This window comes from Apostichopus japonicus, chromosome 20 (assembly GCF_037975245.1).
Source record: "Apostichopus japonicus isolate 1M-3 chromosome 20, ASM3797524v1, whole genome shotgun sequence".
Lineage (NCBI taxonomy): Eukaryota > Metazoa > Echinodermata > Holothuroidea > Aspidochirotida > Stichopodidae > Apostichopus > Apostichopus japonicus.
The window spans coordinates 18,595,120-18,617,927 of record NC_092580.1 but is presented as its reverse complement, the minus strand read 5'-3'; the positions used below and the strand labels follow the sequence as shown (position 1 = coordinate 18,617,927).

At 38.3% G+C, this 22,808-nt stretch overlaps 1 protein-coding gene and 2 pseudogenes across 5 annotated transcripts; all 3 read left to right on the top strand.

The window, feature by feature from the left end:
* Positions 1–56: 56 nt before the first annotated feature.
* LOC139961921 (uncharacterized) lies at positions 57–10,366 on the top strand. 5 transcript variants are annotated; one of them, XR_011791085.1, is made up of 4 exons: positions 57–1,076; positions 6,036–6,317; positions 6,809–6,875; positions 8,456–10,366. XR_011791085.1 is itself a non-coding variant. In XM_071961613.1 (2 exons), exons 1-2 carry the CDS (start codon positions 1,501–1,503, stop codon positions 4,269–4,271), a joined length of 831 nt encoding a protein of 276 aa, XP_071817714.1. In that variant the 5' UTR covers positions 1,119–1,500; the 3' UTR covers positions 4,272–4,495. The 5 variants fall into 5 exon arrangements, 1 of the variants encoding a protein (XP_071817714.1); XR_011791086.1 differs by lacking the exon at positions 57–1,076 and adding an exon at positions 1,085–1,552; XR_011791087.1 differs by lacking the exon at positions 57–1,076 and adding an exon at positions 1,086–1,552 and having other exon boundaries at positions 6,115–6,317.
* LOC139962270 (U2 spliceosomal RNA) lies at positions 10,224–10,300 on the top strand (annotated as a pseudogene).
* Positions 10,367–18,526: 8,160 nt separating the features above from the next.
* LOC139962266 (U2 spliceosomal RNA) lies at positions 18,527–18,601 on the top strand (annotated as a pseudogene).
* The last annotated feature ends 4,207 nt before the right edge of the window (positions 18,602–22,808 follow it).

The window sequence follows — 22,808 nt, the reverse complement described above, 5'->3', positions numbered from 1 at the left end:
ACGTATCATCTTACTGAATGCTTCATAGGTTGGCCACTCACTGCAATTTCAGTCTTCCGTATACCATGACCATGTAGAATTTTTGCAACGAGATCCCAAATTTCTGACAAGGATTAGGTCCAGCAAAAAAAGTGTCAGTCTTAACTTCCTGGTGAAGATTGCATTTAATTCCTTATAATTTTGATTTTTAACTCGTTTGCGGGAAGTTGACACGCTTTGTGCCCAAAGTGAATTTGAAGCAAACAAGTGTGATGTCAAAAAACCACACTGACAAATTTCTCTATTTTTTTCTTTAAAATTTACATCTAATTTCCAAATTCAGAATTGGATATCTAATTCACACCACATATACGTAAATTTATGCAAATTTGACAACTAAACCAATGCAAGACAAGTAAGACCATTCCTGTTTGATAACATATCAAACAAATTTCTCCTATTGTTCCTTTTCCGCAATTTGCCGCATGAGAATATGAGCATTTGAAAAAGCAACGATGGTCTCATACTGAAAATATGCCAAAACAATCACTGCACTATTAGACCCGGTTTACTTCTACAAAGGTTTCCCTTTTCGAGCGGATGTATAAGTTACTAAATGTGGTAATACTATATGGTATATTGCGTGTTCTGTTTCTGCATATTACTCTTTAGACTCGCCCCAAACCGCGTGCGGCCATCTGAAAAAGTTAACTTTCCGTTGCTTGCAAGTGACGATATTTTCGTGTCGCTACAATATGCAGACAGTAATGAAACGTGATACCTTGTTATCTTTAGCTGGACCTGAGATGTCCATCGCTGTATTGTTTGAACACTGTGATGTGGGTATTGCAGCTGTATGCAACTGTATGTACTGACTATACACTAGTGTCTAATTACTGATAATAGCAAGCTGTGTGTGTGTGTATTTTCTGCGATCGATGGTAGTGTCTAACACTTCTGTTACACCTCATTCGAAACTAGGTCAGATTACCGGCATTAGACGTTTCTTTTTGCGCGAGTCTTCACACCCTTTAAGTATAGCATAACCCTATAAAGGGTTATGGTAACTTATCAGTATAGAGGCAACGTTATGAGTGGTAAGTATAAGTTACTCCTTACACTTTGGTATTATTATTATTTGACTTGTCACTATCTTATGCATTACCTGCATGATCTTTCAATTTGAACGATCTGCCAAGCGCCTGCACGAACGTCAGGAAATGGGTAATGACCTTTCTTAGTAACCACTCCTTAATAACCCCGACCAATCAGTTTGCGTATATCAACCAGGAAGTACAACATTCTGTTCAATAAAACTACAACAGACATTACCAATAAACTAAATATGATCACATTGTTTGCAGTCACTTCAACAGAGCGTGAACTTAATGCGTTTGTGCGAATAGCTGAATCTGTTTCTGTTTTATAATATAAATATTTTTTCTTACATATGGAATTTATTCATGTGTTATTTGAAAAACGTGATCTGTAACATTTGTGTTCGGACTAGAAAATCTCAGGATGGCAAAGTCATATCTGCTGCCGATTTCTGGTTTCCTATATTTAATGTTCGGTAAGTAATTCATCCTTCTACAATTTAAAAACAAAACAAAATACGTTATACATTAGGCTGTTACTTTTGTATCACTCTGAGAACACCTTCACTTCATACCAACCATAATTCCAACCAACCATAAATCTTCTCAATATAAACAAGAGATTTATCTGGTTACAACTAAACAATTGATGATCTATTAAAACAGGAGAGGTCTCCTTTGTTATGTCTATTCATTTGCTAATTTGTCCATTGTAACTGTCAGTCCCTCCGTGTCTCTTGTTATGTCTATATTTGCTCTATTCTCTGCTCATTTGTCCAATGTAAATATCTGTCCATCCGTGTCTCCTGTTATGTCTATATTTGCTCTATTCTCTGCTCATTTGTCCAATGTAACTGTCAGTACATCCGTGTCTCTTGTTATGTCTATATTTGCTCTATTTTCTGCTCAATTGTCCAATGTAACTGTCAGTCCATCTGCGTCTCTTGTTATGTCTATATTTGCTCTATTCTCTGCTCATTTGTCCAATGTAACTATCTGTCCATCCGTGTCTCTTGTTATGTCTATATTTGCTCTATTCATTGCTCATTTGTCTATTGTAACTGTCTGTCCATCTGCGTCTCCTTTGTTATGTCTATATTTGCTCTATTCTCTGCTCATTTGTCCAATGTAACTATCTGTCCATCCGTGTCTCTTGTTATGTCTATATTTACTCTATTCTCTGCTCGTTTGTCCATTGTAACCGTCTGTCCATCCGCGTCTCTTGTTATGTCTATATTTGCTCTTTCATTGCTCATTTGTCTATTGTAACTGTCTGTCCATCTGCGTCTCCTTTGTTATGTCTATATTTGCTCTATTCTCTGCTCATTTGTCCAATGTAACTATCTGTCCATCCGTGTCTCTTGTTATGTCTATATTTACTCTATTCTCTGCTCGTTTGTCCATTGAAACCGTCTGTCCATCCGCGTCTCTTGTTATGTCTATATTTGCTCTATTCTCTGCTCATTTGTCCAATGTAACTGTCAGTCCATCCGTGTCTCTTGTTATGTCTATATTTGCTCTATTCTCTGCTCGTTTGTCCATTGTAACTGTTTGTCCATCTGCGTCTCTTGTTATGTCTATATTTGCTCTATTCTCTGCTCATTTGTCCAATGTAACTCTCTGTCCATCCCTGTCTCTTGTTATGTCTATATTTGCTCTATTCATTGCTCATTTGTCCATTGTAACTGTCTGTCCATCTGCGTCTCTTGTTATGTCTATATTTACTCTATTTTTTGCTCATTTGTCCAATGTAACTGTCAGTCCATCCGTGTCTCTTGTTATGTCTATATTTGCTCTATTCATTGCTCATTTGTCCATTGTAACTGTCTGTCCATCTGCGTATCTTGTTTGTCTATACTTGCTCTATTCTCTGCTCATTTGTCCATTGTAACTGTCTGTCCATCTGCGTCTCTTGTTATGTCTATATTTGCTCTATTCATTGCTCATTTGTCCATTGTAACTGTCAGTCCCTCTGTGTCTCTTGTTATGTCTATATTTACTCTATTCTCTGCTCGTTTGTCCAATGTAACTGTAAACTTTCTCCACAATGTGGGCTATGTGAGCATATTGTTTTCTTCGCATAAACGGCATACACAAAACAATGAGTGGTTAGATTCTGAGAGCCAAAATACCTCCATATAGGGAAAGCTGTATTTTGAAACGGTTATCTTGAGTTGATTATCGCTACAGTTAGGAGTTACGTACACCATAAATCGGGAAAATGATAGAGCGGGCCAATAAAGTCTCGGTTCGGGTGTGGGACTGGATTCATTGCTGTTTTCTCTGTTTCCTCATGTAATGTAATGTTGTGGGATGTTATGACAGTTACTCTGAATTCAGTTTGCACAAGACTCCAGTCAAGCACTTCGTCTTCGTCGCATTTGCTCTAACAATTCCTCTTTCATTCGCCATACAGATGCTTTGGAAAAACACCTTACTGCCAGGGGACATAGTGCCATAAGGGTGCTTGAAGCCATTCAGAGAGTCCGCTCCCTTTCCAGATCATCTACATTGGCAGTGAAGAACAAAAAGGGACGAGATTGCGACAACAAGCTCCCCCTGGTTGTTACTTTCCACCCAAATCTTCCTCCTCTTCAGCAAATCACCTCTTACAACCACAACATTCTCCTCACTTCTGATAGACTCCAACGAGCCGTCCCTGAAAAACCCATCATCGCCTACAGACGACCGCGCAACCTACGAGACCTTCTTGTGCGTGCTGCTGTTCCACCACTAACTTCTAACCCTACACCCATTCAGCATGGTACTTTCAAATGTGATAGTACTTCGGGATGCAAAATCTGCAGAAACCACATTGTTGAATCCAATTCCATCACTAGCCACAGCAAGCAACTCACATACAAGACTAAGGGTCACATCACTTGCACAACCACTAATGTCATATATCTGATCTCTTGTAGAGTTTGCGGCATCCAGTATGTTGGCGAAACCAAAACCACCCTCAAGAAGCGATTCTATGGTCACAGATCCACAGTCAACACCATGAAGACTAAGACCCCAGTTGGAGAACACTTTAACCTTCCCAACCATACCATTAACGACATGTCCCTACAGGGGATTGAATCCTTAGGTAGCCGTCCTGACCTAGTACGAATCAGCAGAGAGAGGCTGTGGATGCAACGCCTTGGCACCATTCAACCTCATGGACTCAACATTCAGGAAGGACATGACTAACTTTTCTTCTGTCCCCTCCCTCTTTCTCCCCTTGCCCCCCCCATTCACTCCTCTTCTCATAGCTCTCTTCCACCCTTTTTCTCCACACCTTTCTGTCTTTGTCCTTCTCCAGTTTATTCCCAAGCCCTTCCCTTAGTCCTCTCTTTGTCCCTCCACTGTTTATCTCCTACCTCTACTCTTCCCCTGTTGGTTTCTTTCTTTCTTCTCTCCATCCCTTGTCTACTAATCCCCCAGTTTTATTTGAAAATAACTTTACCAAAAAAAAGGAAGAAAAAGAACTTGCAAGTAACATTTTTGGAATCAATGTTGAAGGACGAGAAGTCAAAGATTTGCCAAGAAACTCTCCAATACAGTTGACCTTTCCTATTAAACAAGTAAGTAAAGCCAAAATAAAACCAGATATATATATATATATATATATATATTACGTTTCATTGACGATATCTTTATGATATGGACCCATGGTGAGGCAAATCTAAAACTCTTCATTGATGACATAAACTCGTTTCATCACACTATCAAATTTACTGCTGATTTTTCTGGACATGGCGTTCACTTCCTGGACACCACTGTGACCCTACAAAATGGTTCACTCAAAACAGACTTGTTCAATAAACCCACGAACAAGCACAACTACCTCTTACAAAGCAGTTGCCATCCACGTCACTGTACAGAAATATTCCGTACAGTCAAGCGTTGCGCATTCGACGCAATTGCTCCTCTGAAGTCGATTTGATTCACGCACTAAAGAACTGTCACAATTCCACGGAGGAAACGTCTGAAAACACCTGTTTATTCATTGCAATGCTGGAGAATGACACAATTTCGCAAGCTACATCGGTAAGACTGAGAGAAAGATATATCTATTCAAGAGAAGGGAGCTAAGACAGGCTAGCCACGAAAGTGAAGGTCGTAAAGAAAACGGTGAGATTTGATTGGCGCATGATCTGTTGGGCGGGGCTTGCAAATCTTGATTGAAATTTGTAGAATCTACGGACTCGTTAACAAAAATCTGGCGAATTTTATTCAGCTCAAAATGTTTAACGACAGATAACTCAATAAAAACAATAAATATTGATATGAAAATTGCATAGAACGGTGTTATTTTCACCAAGCTTTTAGGGCAGTAAGCTGGAAAGGTCGATGTTTAAATTTGGCAAACAAGTACTGAGACTTTAAATAGTACATCAATCAGTAACGTTCGAAACAACCAAATCAGTTCATCGTTTTCATTCTACGTTTGTCAATATTTCGCAGGGAAAGTCGACAATATTATAAAATGGTATAATGTTAATCAGTTAGAAGGTACGAAAACCCTGGCGCATAGTTTTGTCGAGAACGACAATTGCATAGGGTTTCAATCCGTCATATCGTTGAAGTTTACACAAACAACTTGGTACGGTACACGCAATAAGCCAAACTCGGATCTCACTTCCAGGTTTCCATATTGTTATACACGTTGTCGAGCATCAACCACGCGTTGAAAAACTTATTAAGGATTGAAACTGTTGCACTTTGAATGGTTGTCTCGAGCATACGCACTATAAAGACGTTATGGCCCATTTGGCTTGCTATAAACGTTTCGTCGTCCCAGATCATATACTCATTGCCCCTTAATTCTAGATTCGTAGAAATACACGGTGCTGCAGCATATTATAAGTTCCGACACAATAGAGCCGGTTTATGCTTTTGATGCCATGAAAGGTAATAACTGAATCATGGTTTAACATTTTTCAGTTTCATTTCTGTTGTCTTTTTTTCCAGATAAAATGAGAGCAAAGATGCCGCAAAAGATTTTGCTGAATCTTTCTATTGCATTGTTGGGATTTTACTTGGCTTTCAGTTTTGGCATTGAAAGGAGAGAAATGAAGAACAAACTTGTCGGAACTATCGTGTGTTTGTCGTCTGCTGCCATCATACAGTATCTAGTGTTAGCTTCAATGACCTGGGCGTGTGTGGAGGCTATGCACATGTATCTTCTCTTTGTGAAGGTATCCAAGACAACTGGATAACAATTTCTTTGCAAAGCAGGGATATTTGCTCGGGGTAAGCTTTAGCTAAGTTGATCAGTAGAGTTCGTATGAAACAGTGTGACAAAGCGTATACGAGATAATAAGTGGTTGGTATTGGTTGAGGTGAGGAAGGGGAGTTAGAAGGGAGGCAGGGAGAGGAAAATGGAGAGGGAAAGGGAGGGAGGTGAGGGGAGGGGAGGCACGGGTGAAGGGAGGGAGGGAGGGAGGGGGGAGGGGGAGGGAGGCAAGGGGAGACAAGGGGAGGCAAGGGGAGGCAAGGGAGGGAGAGGGAGAGGAGATGGAGGTGGGAGGGAGGTGGGCTTTGTGTGGAGACATTTAATCAGACAGTTTTATGGTAATTTTCAAGAAATTGTGAAGTGACATTCGACATGTTACTACAACTTTAACATTAAAAATATGATGAATTGTTTCCAGTTCAAACAAATGTTGTTGTATATTATTAACATATCCAGTTTATATCACACACGAAAACAGTTATGCTTTAAATACATCATTTTACTTTAGGATCACCCATCTTTGCAGTTGGCGTTACTCTGGCAATTTGGAAAGATAACTATATTGCTAAATCATAGTAAGTTACGTTCTTTCTATAAAAATATATTTATTCTGTGTTCTATGTGTGTATATACCAGGTGCGTAGCCAGCTTTCGTGGTGGTGGTGGGGGGGGGGGGATAGACAATTTGTACACCCTAGAAATCAGCTCAGGTTGGTTGAAAGAGTACTCTGTAAATTATAATAATTTTTTCGGTTGTATTATAGTTCTATTGTATGGTAATATTCTCAGACCAGTATATATTATGGTCAGAGAATTTTATAAGGGGACACAGACTTTGGCTACCGACTATCCTGAGAGAGAGGTCTCTGTGGAGAGGTGTACTTGAGACTTTTGTGTTTCGATAAGGGTGGTTAAATGCAAAATCGAGCTATTATTTCCATTAATTTCACTACATTTGTTTGTACAACTTGAAACGTTGCAGAGTTGGTGTGCGTGTGTTATAACATGCAAGCCACTTTGGGTGAGGGAAAGGGAGGGGCGGGGCATGCAACTCTTTATTATAAGTGGTAACGGCCCTGTGAATATTAACGATATCAAACAATTACAAATACAAAATATTACGTGTTTGTTTAATTAAGTTAAAGGTTTCTGCCAGTGGCGGAGCTAGGGGTACTGGTCAGGGGGGCGAGAATGGTCTGTATAGGGACGTTTTGGACACTATCTAAGCGGAGCGCCACCCCAGGTTGGCGCGAAGCGTACAGAAATTTTTGGAATAAAGATACTCCCTATAGATCGCCGGAAATGACCCTTTCCGGGCCTTGCTAATTTGCAGATAAATGAAGAATACATAGGTGTCATCGCCATTTTGTCAGAAAATTACACCAACAAAATGTGACAAATGTCATGGTATTTGAGAGCGCAATAGAAAAGTCAATAATCGCGAATAAGTAAAAAGTGGTAAAAAGCTGAAAAGGGCGCCAGCAGTCCATTTGAGTCCGTCAGAGGGGGGGGGGCATCCGCCCCCTCTGACTGTATGGACGCTCCGCCACTGGATTCTGCCGTCCCTGTATATTTTATGGACCCAAATGGAGATTTTTTTTGTAAATTAAATACGACAATATAGTTCCATACGACGCACGAGACACAAAATCTCGTTATATGCTTAGGTTGCCTGACGAGCGAAACCTCTGATAATATATTGCATTATCTTTAATAATAGTACAAACTATTTGTGATCTTAATGCTTTTACCTCATTTTGAATAAAGTGGCTGGTTCCTTGTTTAGCCTCTTTCAGTGGATCACAATAGCGGATTTCGCTCTATAACTAGCGAGCTCGACAGACGGGTACGGAGAATTCATGTTGAGGAATACTCAAAGAGAGAAGGGGTGGGGGGGGGGTAGGTTTTGGGTGGTCGTCAGGACACATACCGTATGTGTTTGTTTGCAATACCGCCGTTGCTTCTTTTTGGGCAGACTCCTAAGAAAATAAATGGTAGAACACCAAGTTTCTTGTTATATTTGAAGGCGTCGCCGTAACGTATTGATATCGTAGCTTTTAGTCAGTATTGAATACTTCCTCCAGTGACTTGTGTATCTAGCAATCATTTCAGCTTTTTGTACGTAATTTCGTTACACATTTCTTACATATTACAGTTGTTTCTTGGATTGGGGTCCACCTATGAAGCATGGTTTCGTTCCAGTCATATTTCTGATGTTCCTCTTCAATGGTGTCTGTAACGTCAGAATCTTCCAACGTTTGGTTTGCTCAAAGGAAATGGGATCTTCGAAAACGTTTTGGCGAGTTGCAGGGTTCAGGGTTATGAACTCTGTCGCTATTTGGACCCTACTGGGAATGTCTTGGGGCTTCGGCTTATTGAGCTTGGCGTATTTTGAGATAAGTGGATACGAAGGGGTCAGCATATTCGATGTATTGTTCAGCTTAACTCTGTCCCTTAAAGGCTTCGTGATTTTCCTTCTCTTCTGCGTTGGCAACAAAGAATTCCGCGAGATATGGAGGCGCATTTTTTTGTACATTTTTAAAACTTATTGTATAGTTGATATGCGGGAGGGGTGTGGTGATGGTGATAAGCAATGGTAAATGAGTTAACACGTCACAGAGAAGAGAACGTGCACTGTTACATGTCTATATCGCCTAAATGTCAACAAGTTGTTTATGTCACATTCGGTGAAACTCATTTCCCTTTTTTCAGAAATATTGGCAATTAGCCTATATGTAAAATAGTAGCTAATAGTACACAGTAAGATAATTTACTATTTGAGAGTGTCCAGTATCAAATGATTATTTTGATAAACTGTTGATTGCAGTCTATTCCTGTAAGAGTGAATTCTTGTATATTTATGACAAGATTAAAACACTCACTACGGTACCTTTAGAGTTAACATAACATGACGTCACCCATAGATAGAGTAGAGTGAATTATTTCACTCCTCAAAAGAGTGATTATACTGCTGGGAACATGTCTAAAAGAGTTCATTGTCACCTTTTCAATGAAGTAATTAATTAATTAAGAACATTAAAACTGTTGGGTGAGACGAAATACCAGCCAGAGCTGGTATACAGAAAAAACATATGAACGGGGTGAAAATGGCTGGTGAGGACTTCGTGTGGAGGGGTGGGGTGGGGTGGGGGAGGAAAGCCCACATCGCTTTTTAAGCATTTGGTAGGGTACCAATATAAGTTTTCAAAAATAAAGGAGTATTGTTCGGACTTCTTTTTTGTTTTTTTGACAATTTCATATAAATACACTGCGTCTATATATAGGTTAATTTCAGTAAGAGTTTCAAAAGTTCTTGCAAACTAAATTCAGTGTAAAATATTTGATATTGTAGTAGTGTAAAATATTCTTTCATTTTTATCGCGCAAATGAATTGAGTGTTTGAGTGGCAATTGAATTGAGTGGCATGCGTACAGCTGGTCATTATGATTACGCAATCATGTGTTTCTTTGCTCTCCTTTGTTCGTATAAAAGCAGAGAGCCATTTTGTTATAAAGTTCTTTCCCCTATAGTAAAGGCCTTCAGTTATATATAATCCAATATGTACTTCCATTTTATTTTATGGCTAGAAACCATGCTTTGCCTCTTACGTTACAGTTACAAAGTGAAGAATTCCATATAAGTCTATTGGAACTACGTATTGAGAGCTGTTGCTATTTTTGGTTACCCGAAAGGGAAAACTATGGAGTCACTCTAACTAGCCTTGTAAAATTGTTGGGTGGGGTGAGGCGAATTGCAAAGTCGGCAATGACTATAACGTGGATCGCAAAGTCAATAATTACTATTGCGGTTAGATTCGTCCAACATGGCAGCATACATAAACGTTATACTCAAAGCCGAAACCAAAGTGAATTAATCAGGTCACACATCCGGATTGTATGCATGCTAAGTTCTACAATACCGCCCTCGCTTCTCGGCCTTTTGGCTAAGATCATGTGTAGTATCTGTTACCTTTCGAGGGGAATGGTGATACACACCTGACGATGATCACACAGTCACAATCCCGATGCAAGGGAACTGGGGTTGAGAGCGGATCAGTCGTTCGGTAGTATGGCAAGCCGTTTTACTTTTTATTCGATATTTGATGATATCATCAAATATTTGGTGATATCAGCAAATAATTGTTGATATCATCAAATCATTTGATGATATCATCAAATAATTGCTGATATCAACAATTATTTGGTGATATCAGCAAATAATTGTTGATATCAGCAATTCATTTGCTGATATCACCAATTCATTTGCTGATATCACCAATTCATTTGTTGATATCATCAAATAATTGCTGATATCAACAAATAATTGCTGATATCAACAAATATTTGCAGATATCAGCAATTATTTGGTGATATCAGCAAATGAATTGGTGATATCAGCAAATCATTTGATGATATCAGCAAATCATTTGATGATATCAACAATTATTTGCTGATATCATCAAATAATTGGTGATATCAGCAAATCATTTGATGATATCAACAATTCCAACATATCACTTATTCATTTGCTGATATCAACAAATCAATTGGTGATATCAGTAATTGATTTAATGATATCAGCAAATGAACCGTACATATCACTAATGCATGCTTTTGTTGATATCACCAATTCATTTGTTGATATCACCAATTCATTTGATGATATCACCAATTCATTTGCTGATATCAGTAATTCAACCGTGACGATGATATCAGTAATTCAACCGTGACAGCCCGTCTTACAAGCATGCGCACACGATGTCAGTGTACTGTGCAGTACATGCAAATGACAGTGACGAGACAACAGGGTACGGGTAGCGTTTCTTTCACCTTGACGATTGCGGTAAACTTAATGAAGCACAGATCGTTATTGACAGAAGTTCTCGGATTTTGGGCGAAGTAGAGAGGCTCTTAACTGGCAATGAGAATGCTTCTGAAGCGAAAGAACGTCTTCTCCAAAGAAAAGAGAAATTTAGAACGGATTAACGCGAGCATCGATGAGCACAGGTTCAATTTAATAGCAGCTGTGCACGATCAGCTCCTTTCCATCGCAGACGCACAGGCACAGCCAGACGGAACGTTGCAGCCATGAGCGGCGATCATGGGGGGGGGGGGTGGACATATTTTAGGTGGGGGATATAGTATCTAATATCCCCCTCCCCAATATTTGGTGGCATAGTGTTTTTGTGTGGCTATAAATAGAAAATAATGCATGAGATTATTTATCCAAATCCTATTTGGCGGTGGCTAAAACTTCATCCAACACATGCGCTATGAGGTAAATGACTCTTCGTCGTCGTTTCTGTGACCTGTGACCGTATAGCATGTTGTCACTCATGATTATTATCATAATGTCTGTACATCTCTTGTGTATGAGTGTAAGTACGTACAATCATATATATGATCCACATCGATATGGGTTCACTGGGTCACTGGGTTTCCATTTGGTCTGTTTCCTACAAGATTTCTAACCGCAGGCACGTAGCCAAGTAGGGGGGGGGGGGGTGGGGCGAAGATATTTTTTGTCTTTTTTAACGATATCGAAGTTTTATATTTATAATATTTGTACACAATAAATTAACTGTGTCTGAATTTTCGAAAATTCCCTGACCAACATTCTTCATCATACTTCCCTCTACTGACCGGTCTGTTAGGGGTTGAAGGTTTTTTTTCTATATTGGTTGACCATAGATGAAATTTAGTGCAACATTTATGGATATGTTTTGAAGTGAATTTATAATTCAAATTCTGAACAAATAATGGGCTTCAAACCTTGAAAAGTGGGGCTGACGGGTATTGTCACGGGCCGTTACGTAGTATTACCTTCCAAAGCAATGATCCACAGGAGAAGCGATGAGGTCGAACATGATGTGTGACTGGTGACAATCTTGAAAAAGGTTATGGATAGAAAAAAAAAACTATTGGGAAAACTTGATTCTCAGGCCAAAGTATACAATTTGTTGATCATTTTCAAGCCCGAGAAGTGCCATTTCCAAACATGATGCTATCCAACTCGAAAATCATTTGTGATTCCTAAAGCCGGATCTCGAAAGAGATACTTTGAACAGACTTTATGTTAATGCAATGGAGGTAAACGACAAAGGCAAATGAATATATATAAATGAAAATCGTAATGAGTTGGAAAATCAAGAACAGTGAAAAAACTTTCAGCCTCCACCGGGATTCGAACCACGGGCCTCCCGCTATGTACGCGGACACCCTAACCACTAGGCTATGGACGCTGATTGTATGTCCAGAGGTTCGAAACCGGTAAGGAAGATCGTAATTCCACTGTAGGCGTTTGTCACCTATATCGAACAATACTAGTTCTGTTTTTGGTGACATATTTTGCCCTACTCTAGAGATCAAACATGATGCTATCCAACTCGAAAATCATTTGTGATTCCTAAAGCCGGATCTCGAAAGAGATACTTTGAACAGACTTTATGTTAATGCAATGGAGGTAAACGACAAAGGCAAATGAATATATATAAATGAAAATCGTAATGAGTTGGAAAATCAAGAACAGTGAAAAAACTTTCAGCCTCCACCGGGATTCGAACCACGGGCCTCCCGCTATGTACGCGGACACCCTAACCACTAGGCTATGGACGCTGATTGTATGTCCAGAGGTTCGAAACCGGTAAGGAAGATCGTAATTCCACTGTAGGCGTTTGTCACCTATATCGAACAATACTAGTTCTGTTTTTGGTGACATATTTTGCCCTACTCTAGAGATCAAACATGATGCTATCCAACTCGAAAATCATTTGTGATTCCTAAAGCCGGATCTCGAAAGAGATACTTTGAACAGACTTTATGTTAATGCAATGGAGGTAAACGACAAAGGCAAATGAATATATATAAATGAAAATCGTAATGAGTTGGAAAATCAAGAACAGTGAAAAAACTTTCAGCCTCCACCGGGATTCGAACCACGGGCCTCCCGCTATGTACGCGGACACCCTAACCACTAGGCTCTCTAGAGTAGGGCAAAATATGTCACCAAAAACAGAACTAGTATTGTTCGATATAGGTGACAAACGCCTACAGTGGAATTACGATCTTCCTTACCGGTTTCGAACCTCTGGACATACAATCAGCGTCCATAGCCTAGTGGTTAGGGTGTCCGCGTACATAGCGGGAGGCCCGTGGTTCGAATCCCGGTGGAGGCTGAAAGTTTTTTCACTGTTCTTGATTTTCCAACTCATTACGATTTTCATTTATATATATTCATTTGCCTTTGTCGTTTACCTCCATTGCATTAACATAAAGTCTGTTCAAAGTATCTCTTTCGAGATCCGGCTTTAGGAATCACAAATGATTTTCGAGTTGGATAGCATCATGTTTGATCTCTAGAGTAGGGCAAAATATGTCACCAAAAACAGAACTAGTATTGTTCGATATAGGTGACAAACGCCTACAGTGGAATTACGATCTTCCTTACCGGTTTCGAACCTCTGGACATACAATCAGCGTCCATAGCCTAGTGGTTAGGGTGTCCGCGTACATAGCGGGAGGCCCGTGGTTCGAATCCCGGTGGAGGCTGAAAGTTTTTTCACTGTTCTTGATTTTCCAACTCATTACGATTTTCATTTATATATAATCATTTGCCTTTGTCGTTTACCTCCATTGCATTAACATAAAGTCTGTTCAAAGTATCTCTTTCGAGATCCGGCTTTAGGAATCACAAATGATTTTCGAGTTGGATAGCATCATGTTTGATCTCTAGAGTAGGGCAAAATATGTCACCAAAAACAGAACTAGTATTGTTCGATATAGGTGACAAACGCCTACAGTGGAATTACGATCTTCCTTACCGGTTTCGAACCTCTGGACATACAATCAGCGTCCATAGCCTAGTGGTTAGGGTGTCCGCGTACATAGCGGGAGGCCCGTGGTTCGAATCCCGGTGGAGGCTGAAAGTTTTTTCACTGTTCTTGATTTTCCAACTCATTACGATTTTCATTTATATATATTCATTTGCCTTTGTCGTTTACCTCCATTGCATTAACATAAAGTCTGTTCAAAGTATCTCTTTCGAGATCCGGCTTTAGGAATCACAAATGATTTTCGAGTTGGATAGCATCATGTTTGATCTCTAGAGTAGGGCAAAATATGTCACCAAAAACAGAACTAGTATTGTTCGATATAGGTGACAAACGCCTACAGTGGAATTACGATCTTCCTTACCGGTTTCGAACCTCTGGACATACAATCAGCGTCCATAGCCTAGTGGTTAGGGTGTCCGCGTACATAGCGGGAGGCCCGTGGTTCGAATCCCGGTGGAGGCTGAAAGTTTTTTCACTGTTCTTGATTTTCCAACTCATTACGATTTTCATTTATATATATATATATATATATATATATATATATATATATATATATATATATATATATATATGTATATATATATATATATATATATATATATATATATATATACAAAATAACGAAGTGCGCGAACAATTTTAATTTGGGGTGGGGGAATTGTTACGCGTCAAGTTAAAGTCCCCCACCCCAATATTTGAAACAAATCTCCCGCCACTGGTTGCAGCCACCATCGGGGAGCCAGTCTAATGGACACAGTTCCCAGCCTGTTTCTGTCGCCCGCCGACCAGGGTATACTTTTTACATTTTGGTATTTCATATTGAGCTACTTAGCCACCCCGATATTATTTTTCATAGGTTTATAGGCCTGGCCTACTCGGTGCTTGCCCAATGTTTGTCCTCCCTGTCACAAGTGCATGAGTAGCCAAGGTACCTCTCCCAGTGGCAGTAGTGGTACTGTGTAACTTAGTCCCCTTTCCCCTCCCGTTGATCGCTATAACCAAGGCTGAAATTAACCGCGCACCAGGCGCCTTTCTGTGCCCGCTACCAGTCAAACAGCGCCCTTAAGACCCAAAAAGAATGCCTGTTGATGGCGCTCGTTTCTAATTCCTTTGTGTAGACGTTGGTTCGATACGCTTGAATTACTGATATCAGCAAATGAATTGGTGATATCAGCAAATGAATTGTTGATATCAGCAATTCCAACATATCGCCAATTCAATTGCTGATATCAGCAAATCTTTTAATGATATCACCAAATCATTTCATGATATCAGCAATTCGGTTCCTCATATCACTAATTAATTAGTGATATGTCGGAATTGTTAATATCAGCAATTCATTTGCTGATATCACCAATTCATTTGCTGATATCAGCAAATATTTGTTGATATCAGCTATTATTTATTGATATCAGCAATTATTTGGTGATATCACCAAATGAATTGGTGATATCAGCAAATGAATTGGTGATATCAGCAAATGAATTGCTGATATCAACAATTATTTGCTGATATCACCAAATAATTGTTGATATCAGCAATTATTTGATGATATCATCAAATGATTTGATGATATCAACAATTATTTGCTGATATCACCAAATATTTGATGATATCATCAAATATCGAATAAAAAGTAAAACGGCTTGCCATACGGTAGTTTGGTTTTCGTGCCCAGGTTCTTTACTGGGCGACTTTTTCTTAAAAAGTATACCGCCCTCTTTGCCTTTCGGTGAACAATTATTTGATACTGTAGTTTTGATTTCTATAGTGTTGTTATAACAGTATAGTTAAAGCATATACGGGGGTAACAATATTACACAAATGAAACTAGACGAAGAAATTCGTCATTTCCTCTGTTTCTAGGAGCATACAATCTTTCATAATATTGTGCCATTTAGCTTTTACATTTGGATGTGAGAATGCGAGAAAAAATCGTACTTATAGAATGTCCGTGAAATTGTCTGTTCGTGTGGAATACCTTGTTAAGTATCACAGAAGTACCGGTATTTCTTCCGGTTAAGCTCTAGTTCGAAGAAAATTTACAGAAAACATATCCGGTGTTTAAAAACAATTGAATACAATCATTTTTAATTAGTTAAGCTAAGACGATCGCCTAGGCGATTACTAAACAATCGTTAATTAGAACTTATTATGGCACCCTTGAATGTCTTTGTATCATGACCATTTCAACTTTTAATGAGTTTAAAGTTTATTAGGTGTATATCAATCCTGATCTTTCCAATTTCGATGTAACATGTTTCCATGTAAAGTTTATTCTCCAATGAGAATAAATAGATGCACGCAAAGAGCGTTGTATGCTGTATATACTTCAAACACACAAGTTCAGCTAACTAATCTGTTCGAGTTTGGACAACAAATTTACTAAACTAACTCCAAGAACCACTCAAAATAAGATGAAAATTAAATTAGGTGAACTAAGAATACAATTAATCATTTTTGTCATAAAATTAACGCTTTTATTTTACGTGACGTTATTCCCTTTAATTTTCGCTGAGACTATTTTCTTACTATAGGCCTATACTATAGACCGTATCACATCACAGACACACACATACATTAACGCACACACACAAAAACACAATAATGTATGATATTTTCCTTGTTTTTCTTCAAATTTGAATGGAATCTTGCCACAGCCGCACAGTCAATTAACTTTATTGTTAACAAATTTGTATATATCAATGATTTTCAACCGGTTTCTATGAAAAAGCTGTTTTGCAGTAAGAATATATTATGTACATATTACAAAAAGCTGTTTTGTGTGTCTCGTTTGTTTTGTCTTCTATGTTCACATTTCATTTTTTGGCCGTGTGCGAGTCTGACGTCTGTCGTTCTAGGTTTGCTCGTTTTGAAACGGAAACATTTTTTGTCAAGTTTTTCGTAAACTGACTACTTCATAACTACCATAATCAAAACACGGGAGGATTGGAAACTATTTAAGTTACTTAAGAAAGCTCTCATAACCAATTCGTTTGCCTAGCTTGTGATTTATTTCCACTGTCATTGTGGTAGTGCGCGTGCGCTCTACAATATTGGCAATACTGGCAAGTGAACCTACATGGCTGGACGTTGAAAATTATACCTTCGTATAGTCTCTGTACATTTACAGTTTCAGAGGCTAGCTGCGTAACTATCTTATTCTGAGCCGGTCACGGCGCTCACAAGTGCCCTCACTTTTGTAGGTATCTGCATGACTACACTTCCTGGTGTGTTGTCCGCCCCAAAAAAAACCCACCATGAACAACCGAAAGTTCTTCCGAATACTGCAAGCACTCCACGCGCACTACAATACTGCGTATTTGCAGGCAAATGCAGTTATAGTTTGCTTAGGGGGTTTGTGTAGTTACGCAATAAACTCGAATTACGGTTACTTGGTTATTGAGTACCAAATCTGGTATATATATATATATATATATATATATATATATATATATATATATATATATATATATATATATATATATATATATATATATATATATAAATATATATATATATAAATCTCGAAACTTTTTCTATGATTTTTTTTGAGTAGGGTGTCATTCAGTTGTCTTAATATACTATGTAGATTAAGAATTGTCAGTTGCATAGTTGTATGATAATAATGACTTTCAATCTACACATTTCGTTTCGTTGTGAGTTAGTTACGTCGATTTTATCAAGTCATGTGATACTGGCACATAACTGGAAACATATGAGATTAACCTGGCTACTTATTATACTACAGTTCATAAAACATTCGTGTCTTCTACTTTGCATTTATAAATAAGAATACTGTAATTTCATATTTCTAGTCATTTTTCGATGGAATAACATTACATGGTCATTTCAGATCCAGCACAAATGGCAGTTCTAAGCAAAATGAAAGTAAATACCGAATCGCAAACTTACCTTCAAGAAGAAGGAATAAATATACGCTACGCCCATTGCGTTCCTCTCGTTGCGTGGCCAGCATTAGTATGAAAGTGTTATAGTGACAGCCATGTTGACTTTAAAGTTTGAATGTTATCTCGTGAGAAAATCTCCTGTCATACACGTCTAAATATTAAAACATTATAAGGAAATCAACTTTTTCCGTAATTCAAGCCACTTTAGTTATACAATGTTTTGGCTGTTCAGTTTGATGTAAACGTGGCAATGCATAGAATACCAGTTAACATAGCAAATAGTGTTTTAACAAAGAGTGTTACAGCCCGCTACTTGCTTGCCATACCCTGTACCTATTGACATTCCAGTGATCTTAGCTTATCATTGTGCATTAGAATGTTAATCCATTGACTTGCAGAAATATAGTACAATGGCAACCAGAACTCAAGAGACATTCGGTCAATATCAATGCCCAACAACAGGTCGGTTGCATACTAAGAAATAAAAGCTTCTCGGCCTTTTGGCTAAGATCATGTGTAGTATCTGTTCCCTTTCGAGGGATGGTGATGCACACCCGACGATGATCACACAGTCACAGTCCCGATGCAAGGGGACTGGGGTTGAGAGCGGATCAGTCGTTCGGTAGTTTGGTTTTCGTGCCCAGGTTTTTTCCTGGTCGACTAAAAAAAAAAAAAAAGGTTGAAAACATCCTCAACCAGTGTATTAAAATGACCGAAAGAGAGAGTGTTGCTGTTCAAATGAGTTTATTGTAGATTAAGCTATAAAGGAATCTTAGTGACGTAATAACTTAACCCTATACTAGCACAGCAGTCTTTAAATTTGATATTATATATATTTGTGATATTGAACGAAACTAATTACTTGTCTTCGTGTGTATGTGCGGAGGTTGGGGAGGGGGATTGTGATGGGGTCGAGTGGGGTAAAGACGGGGTAAATACCCCAGTGCATCCCCGTGACAGTTGAATTGATTTCGTTTGGCCAACAACAAATATTGTTTAAGAATTGTCACCCAAGATAACGCCTGGGCATAAAATCAAGCACCTTGATCCACTCCGTACATTCAATATATTAGGAGAATAGGGCCCACCAGGCCTCATTATGCTATGCAATGTTGATTGAATAACTAATCCAGTTACTAAGGTACAAGAATATTCCATTACTCGTAAATTACAAGAAAAATGGCGACTCCAACACCGAACCTTTGCTCAAATGAATTTACTGATTACCATGTGCAAATTGAAAGCAGAAACCAATCTAGTTTGTGTTATCGGTGACAATAAAATGTCAGTAAAAACTATTTAAAAAAATGATTGAATGGATACGGTAGTGCATATATCGAACCCTTGGAGGATGATAGAATCCACTTTATCTCACATTATTAAAACATATTTTATCTACCGCTAACACTCCAGGTTAGTTGTTTCTTAATGGCTGTTTAATAGTCAGCCTTTCGCCAATCAGAATGACTTGACAACTTAGCTGGCAAACATATAACAGAAGCAACATTTACTCAATAGAAAGAACACAACATTTGTATGGCTTCAAAATAACATGTTCACAATGGAGAACATGTATTTCAAAGACATTTGATGTTGAATGTAATATGTTGCTATAATATTGTTTACATTAAGTTAAGGGAATGCATTTTGGGTTGAGTAATTAAAATGTTTTAAGCAATTGTTTAACATGAAGATTTAGGCATTAAGAGCAGCATTCCATACATTAAGTTTCGTATATTTCCAATTGTAAATTCTTCAGGGCAGTATACATACCAGCTACAGAGATAATACTGCACTCAAAGTTGTTCCGTTTACCTTTAATCGTATCGACAGTCAACACTGCCTTAACTCATATTTATATGTCCTTCGTGAGGTTCTGCCGTTATGTTAATGCAGGGGTGGGCAACCTTTTTGAATGAATTTGGCCAGATATAATGAGTTAAAATTGACTGGGCTGTTGATTTCAAACCTTTGATTCCGAGGACTTTCAAGCAATAGGTTTGTGTACTCATCTGTATTTACAAAAACATAATGTCAATACAGTACAGTTAATAGTTAATGGGGATAATAGGCCTACCTGACAGCATCATTAGTGCCGATAAATTCTAAGCAGGTAGCTCGTTTTTTGTGATGATGTAAAATAGATTGATTTTTTTTTTCTTGAGACATCTCACGGGCCGCAAAAAAAATCACTGGCGGGCCGCATGTGGCCCGCGGGCCGTAGGTTGCCCACCCCAGTGTTAATGAGTATAGTCGTGAATACGAACCCAAGCTTCCACGATGACCAAGCTAGTATTAAAAAAAATACATTATGCGCGGATTTTATCTATCGATTGTCCATTTCGGATGTAACTTTAGAAGAGGAAACAATTTACTCGGTTAATCCATTTCGAGTTCCCATCGAAATTTGAAAAGACTGCCGACTAAGCATATTTGCAACAGAAGAAAACCGAATCAGGAGAAGAAACAGATGGAAAAGTTGGAGCCCGTTGTAAAAGACTTCTGAATCTTCTCAGGCCCAAATATACGTAAATATACTTACGTGGGTATGAATAACGCATGGGCAAACCCACGTTAATCGAGATAACAGAATAATCGAAAACAGGCTCAATTATTCCATTTGCCAACTTTTTCAATGATTTGGACAAGTAGTTCACAAGATATGCATCCGGTATACTAAGTTAATTTTAAACCTTTAGCATAGATGCCGTGATCCAGAATATAGGTACAGAATTAGTCAACGTTTGTTTGTCTTCTTAAAAAACAATTGTCACTTCATTAACGATCACGAAGTGTTGAAAAAGCGTTCTCCTTTCTTGGTCAACTATTTTTATCGGTAAAAAAGTCACACGTAAGCCTAGGTAACGTCATCCGTTGCACAATGTTATATAGGGAAAATATCAACATGTTTCAAATAAATCGTATTCCAATCCTGACATCTTTTCTCTGTGAAGTTCATCATCTAGAATACACTTAATTTTAGGGTGTTAATTTCCACAGTTATGATATCTTTGGAGATTGATATAGTGAGGTATTGCGGGATTCCTCATTTGGAAATTGTCGGAAGAGTGAGGTTTGCTTTAACTTTTGAGTTATCATATCACCTTGACAGAACTGACTCACGGAACACTTTAACGATAGGGGAGGGGTGGGGTGGTGGAAAGAGCTGGAGAAACGGATGGTTGATACCGATATTTGTCATTATCTCATCCCATATTTGTAATGTACATGTTGATCAAACAATGGGGTCTTTTGCAGCCTATATTAGAGCTCTGTCAGTTACCATAGCTGTGGTAGTCATGGTGTGGAAAATTTATGTGAACTACTGTGCACTAGGAGGTCCATGATGATTTGGGTAAGGTGACGCAATGTGTCCGTTTGTGCGCCTTTGTGGGTGTATTTGCGCCACCCATTTTAATTCCTTTAATTGGATTTCGGGCCCAGGCTTTATCTTATAGTTGACTTGTCTTGATAAGTAGCCTAATTTTCTTTCCTTTTTTTCTCATTCTTTGACCAAAGTCATATGCATAGTATCTGCCGGGAGGGACACGTTGTAGTGTTTGACATCATGGTCACATGGCAAACAGTCTCAATATATTGTTAACTGGGAGTTACACTGAGCCATTACTTCATCTATAAAGTAACACCTACTTTGTAACACTGTAGTGAATTTGATTGCGTTGCAATGATTGTTATTTTACAAACTCATTCAGCTGTTTTTGCTATGCTTAATGCCGTATTGCTGAAACGAGGACTCGGATTTACACGAGGTTTCCGTGATTCAAACACAGGAGATATAGGAACACGTGAAACTGAACCCAGGACTTGATCGCGGGGCCTCTGCGGTTCGGGCTTGAACACGGGTCTCCATAGGTAGGATTTGTCTTGGATTCGACAATCTCTGGCTTCAGGCTTGTCGTGCTCGTATCCATTGTACACGACTATAGTACCCTTTGTATGCATTGCAAAACATTAACCTTTTAGCCCAAAACATCTTTGAAACATTTGGTCACAACAAGTAGCCTATACAATGTCCTTTGGAGAAAGTTCAACCTTCTGTCCTAGGTGACCGAAAGGCAGTCAACAACACACAGTGCATGAAGCGAGGCTTATATAAAACTGTCAATATACCATGGTAGAAAAAAATCATTTCCTTCCATTGTCAGTAAACTGGAACAAATTTTACCTATTATAAAGATGGGATCTTCCAAATCTCTACAAAAGATCAGCAAAACTGTTGATTTTGATCGCCAATTTTCTCTAAATAAACAGAAAAGCGGAAAGTCTCGATTCGGTCCAAGTAACGCCTGACATCTCCAGGGATGGTTTGAAGGTTTCTTCATTTCTATAAATGAACATAACACTTGAGAAGAAAATAGAATATTTTGTTATCGATCAAAGAATCAACTCATCCTGGATATCATTCTACGGTATGAAATTTTGATTTGTATAATTATATATATATATATATATATTTTATCAGAAAATAACTATAGGCCGCCAAAGTTGTGTATCTTGAGGTTTGTTGCAGTGCCGCAATATATATATATATATATATTATATATTATTGTTATATTATATATATATTTATATATATATTATATATTATTGTTATATATATTATATATATATATATTATATATTATTGTTATATATATATATTATATATATATATATATAAGAAGCGTGACGGAAGCGGATTTAATTTCTACGTTGTACTTTAAGCTGCAACATTAAAGTAGTTTTTGTGGCGACGTATACTATTT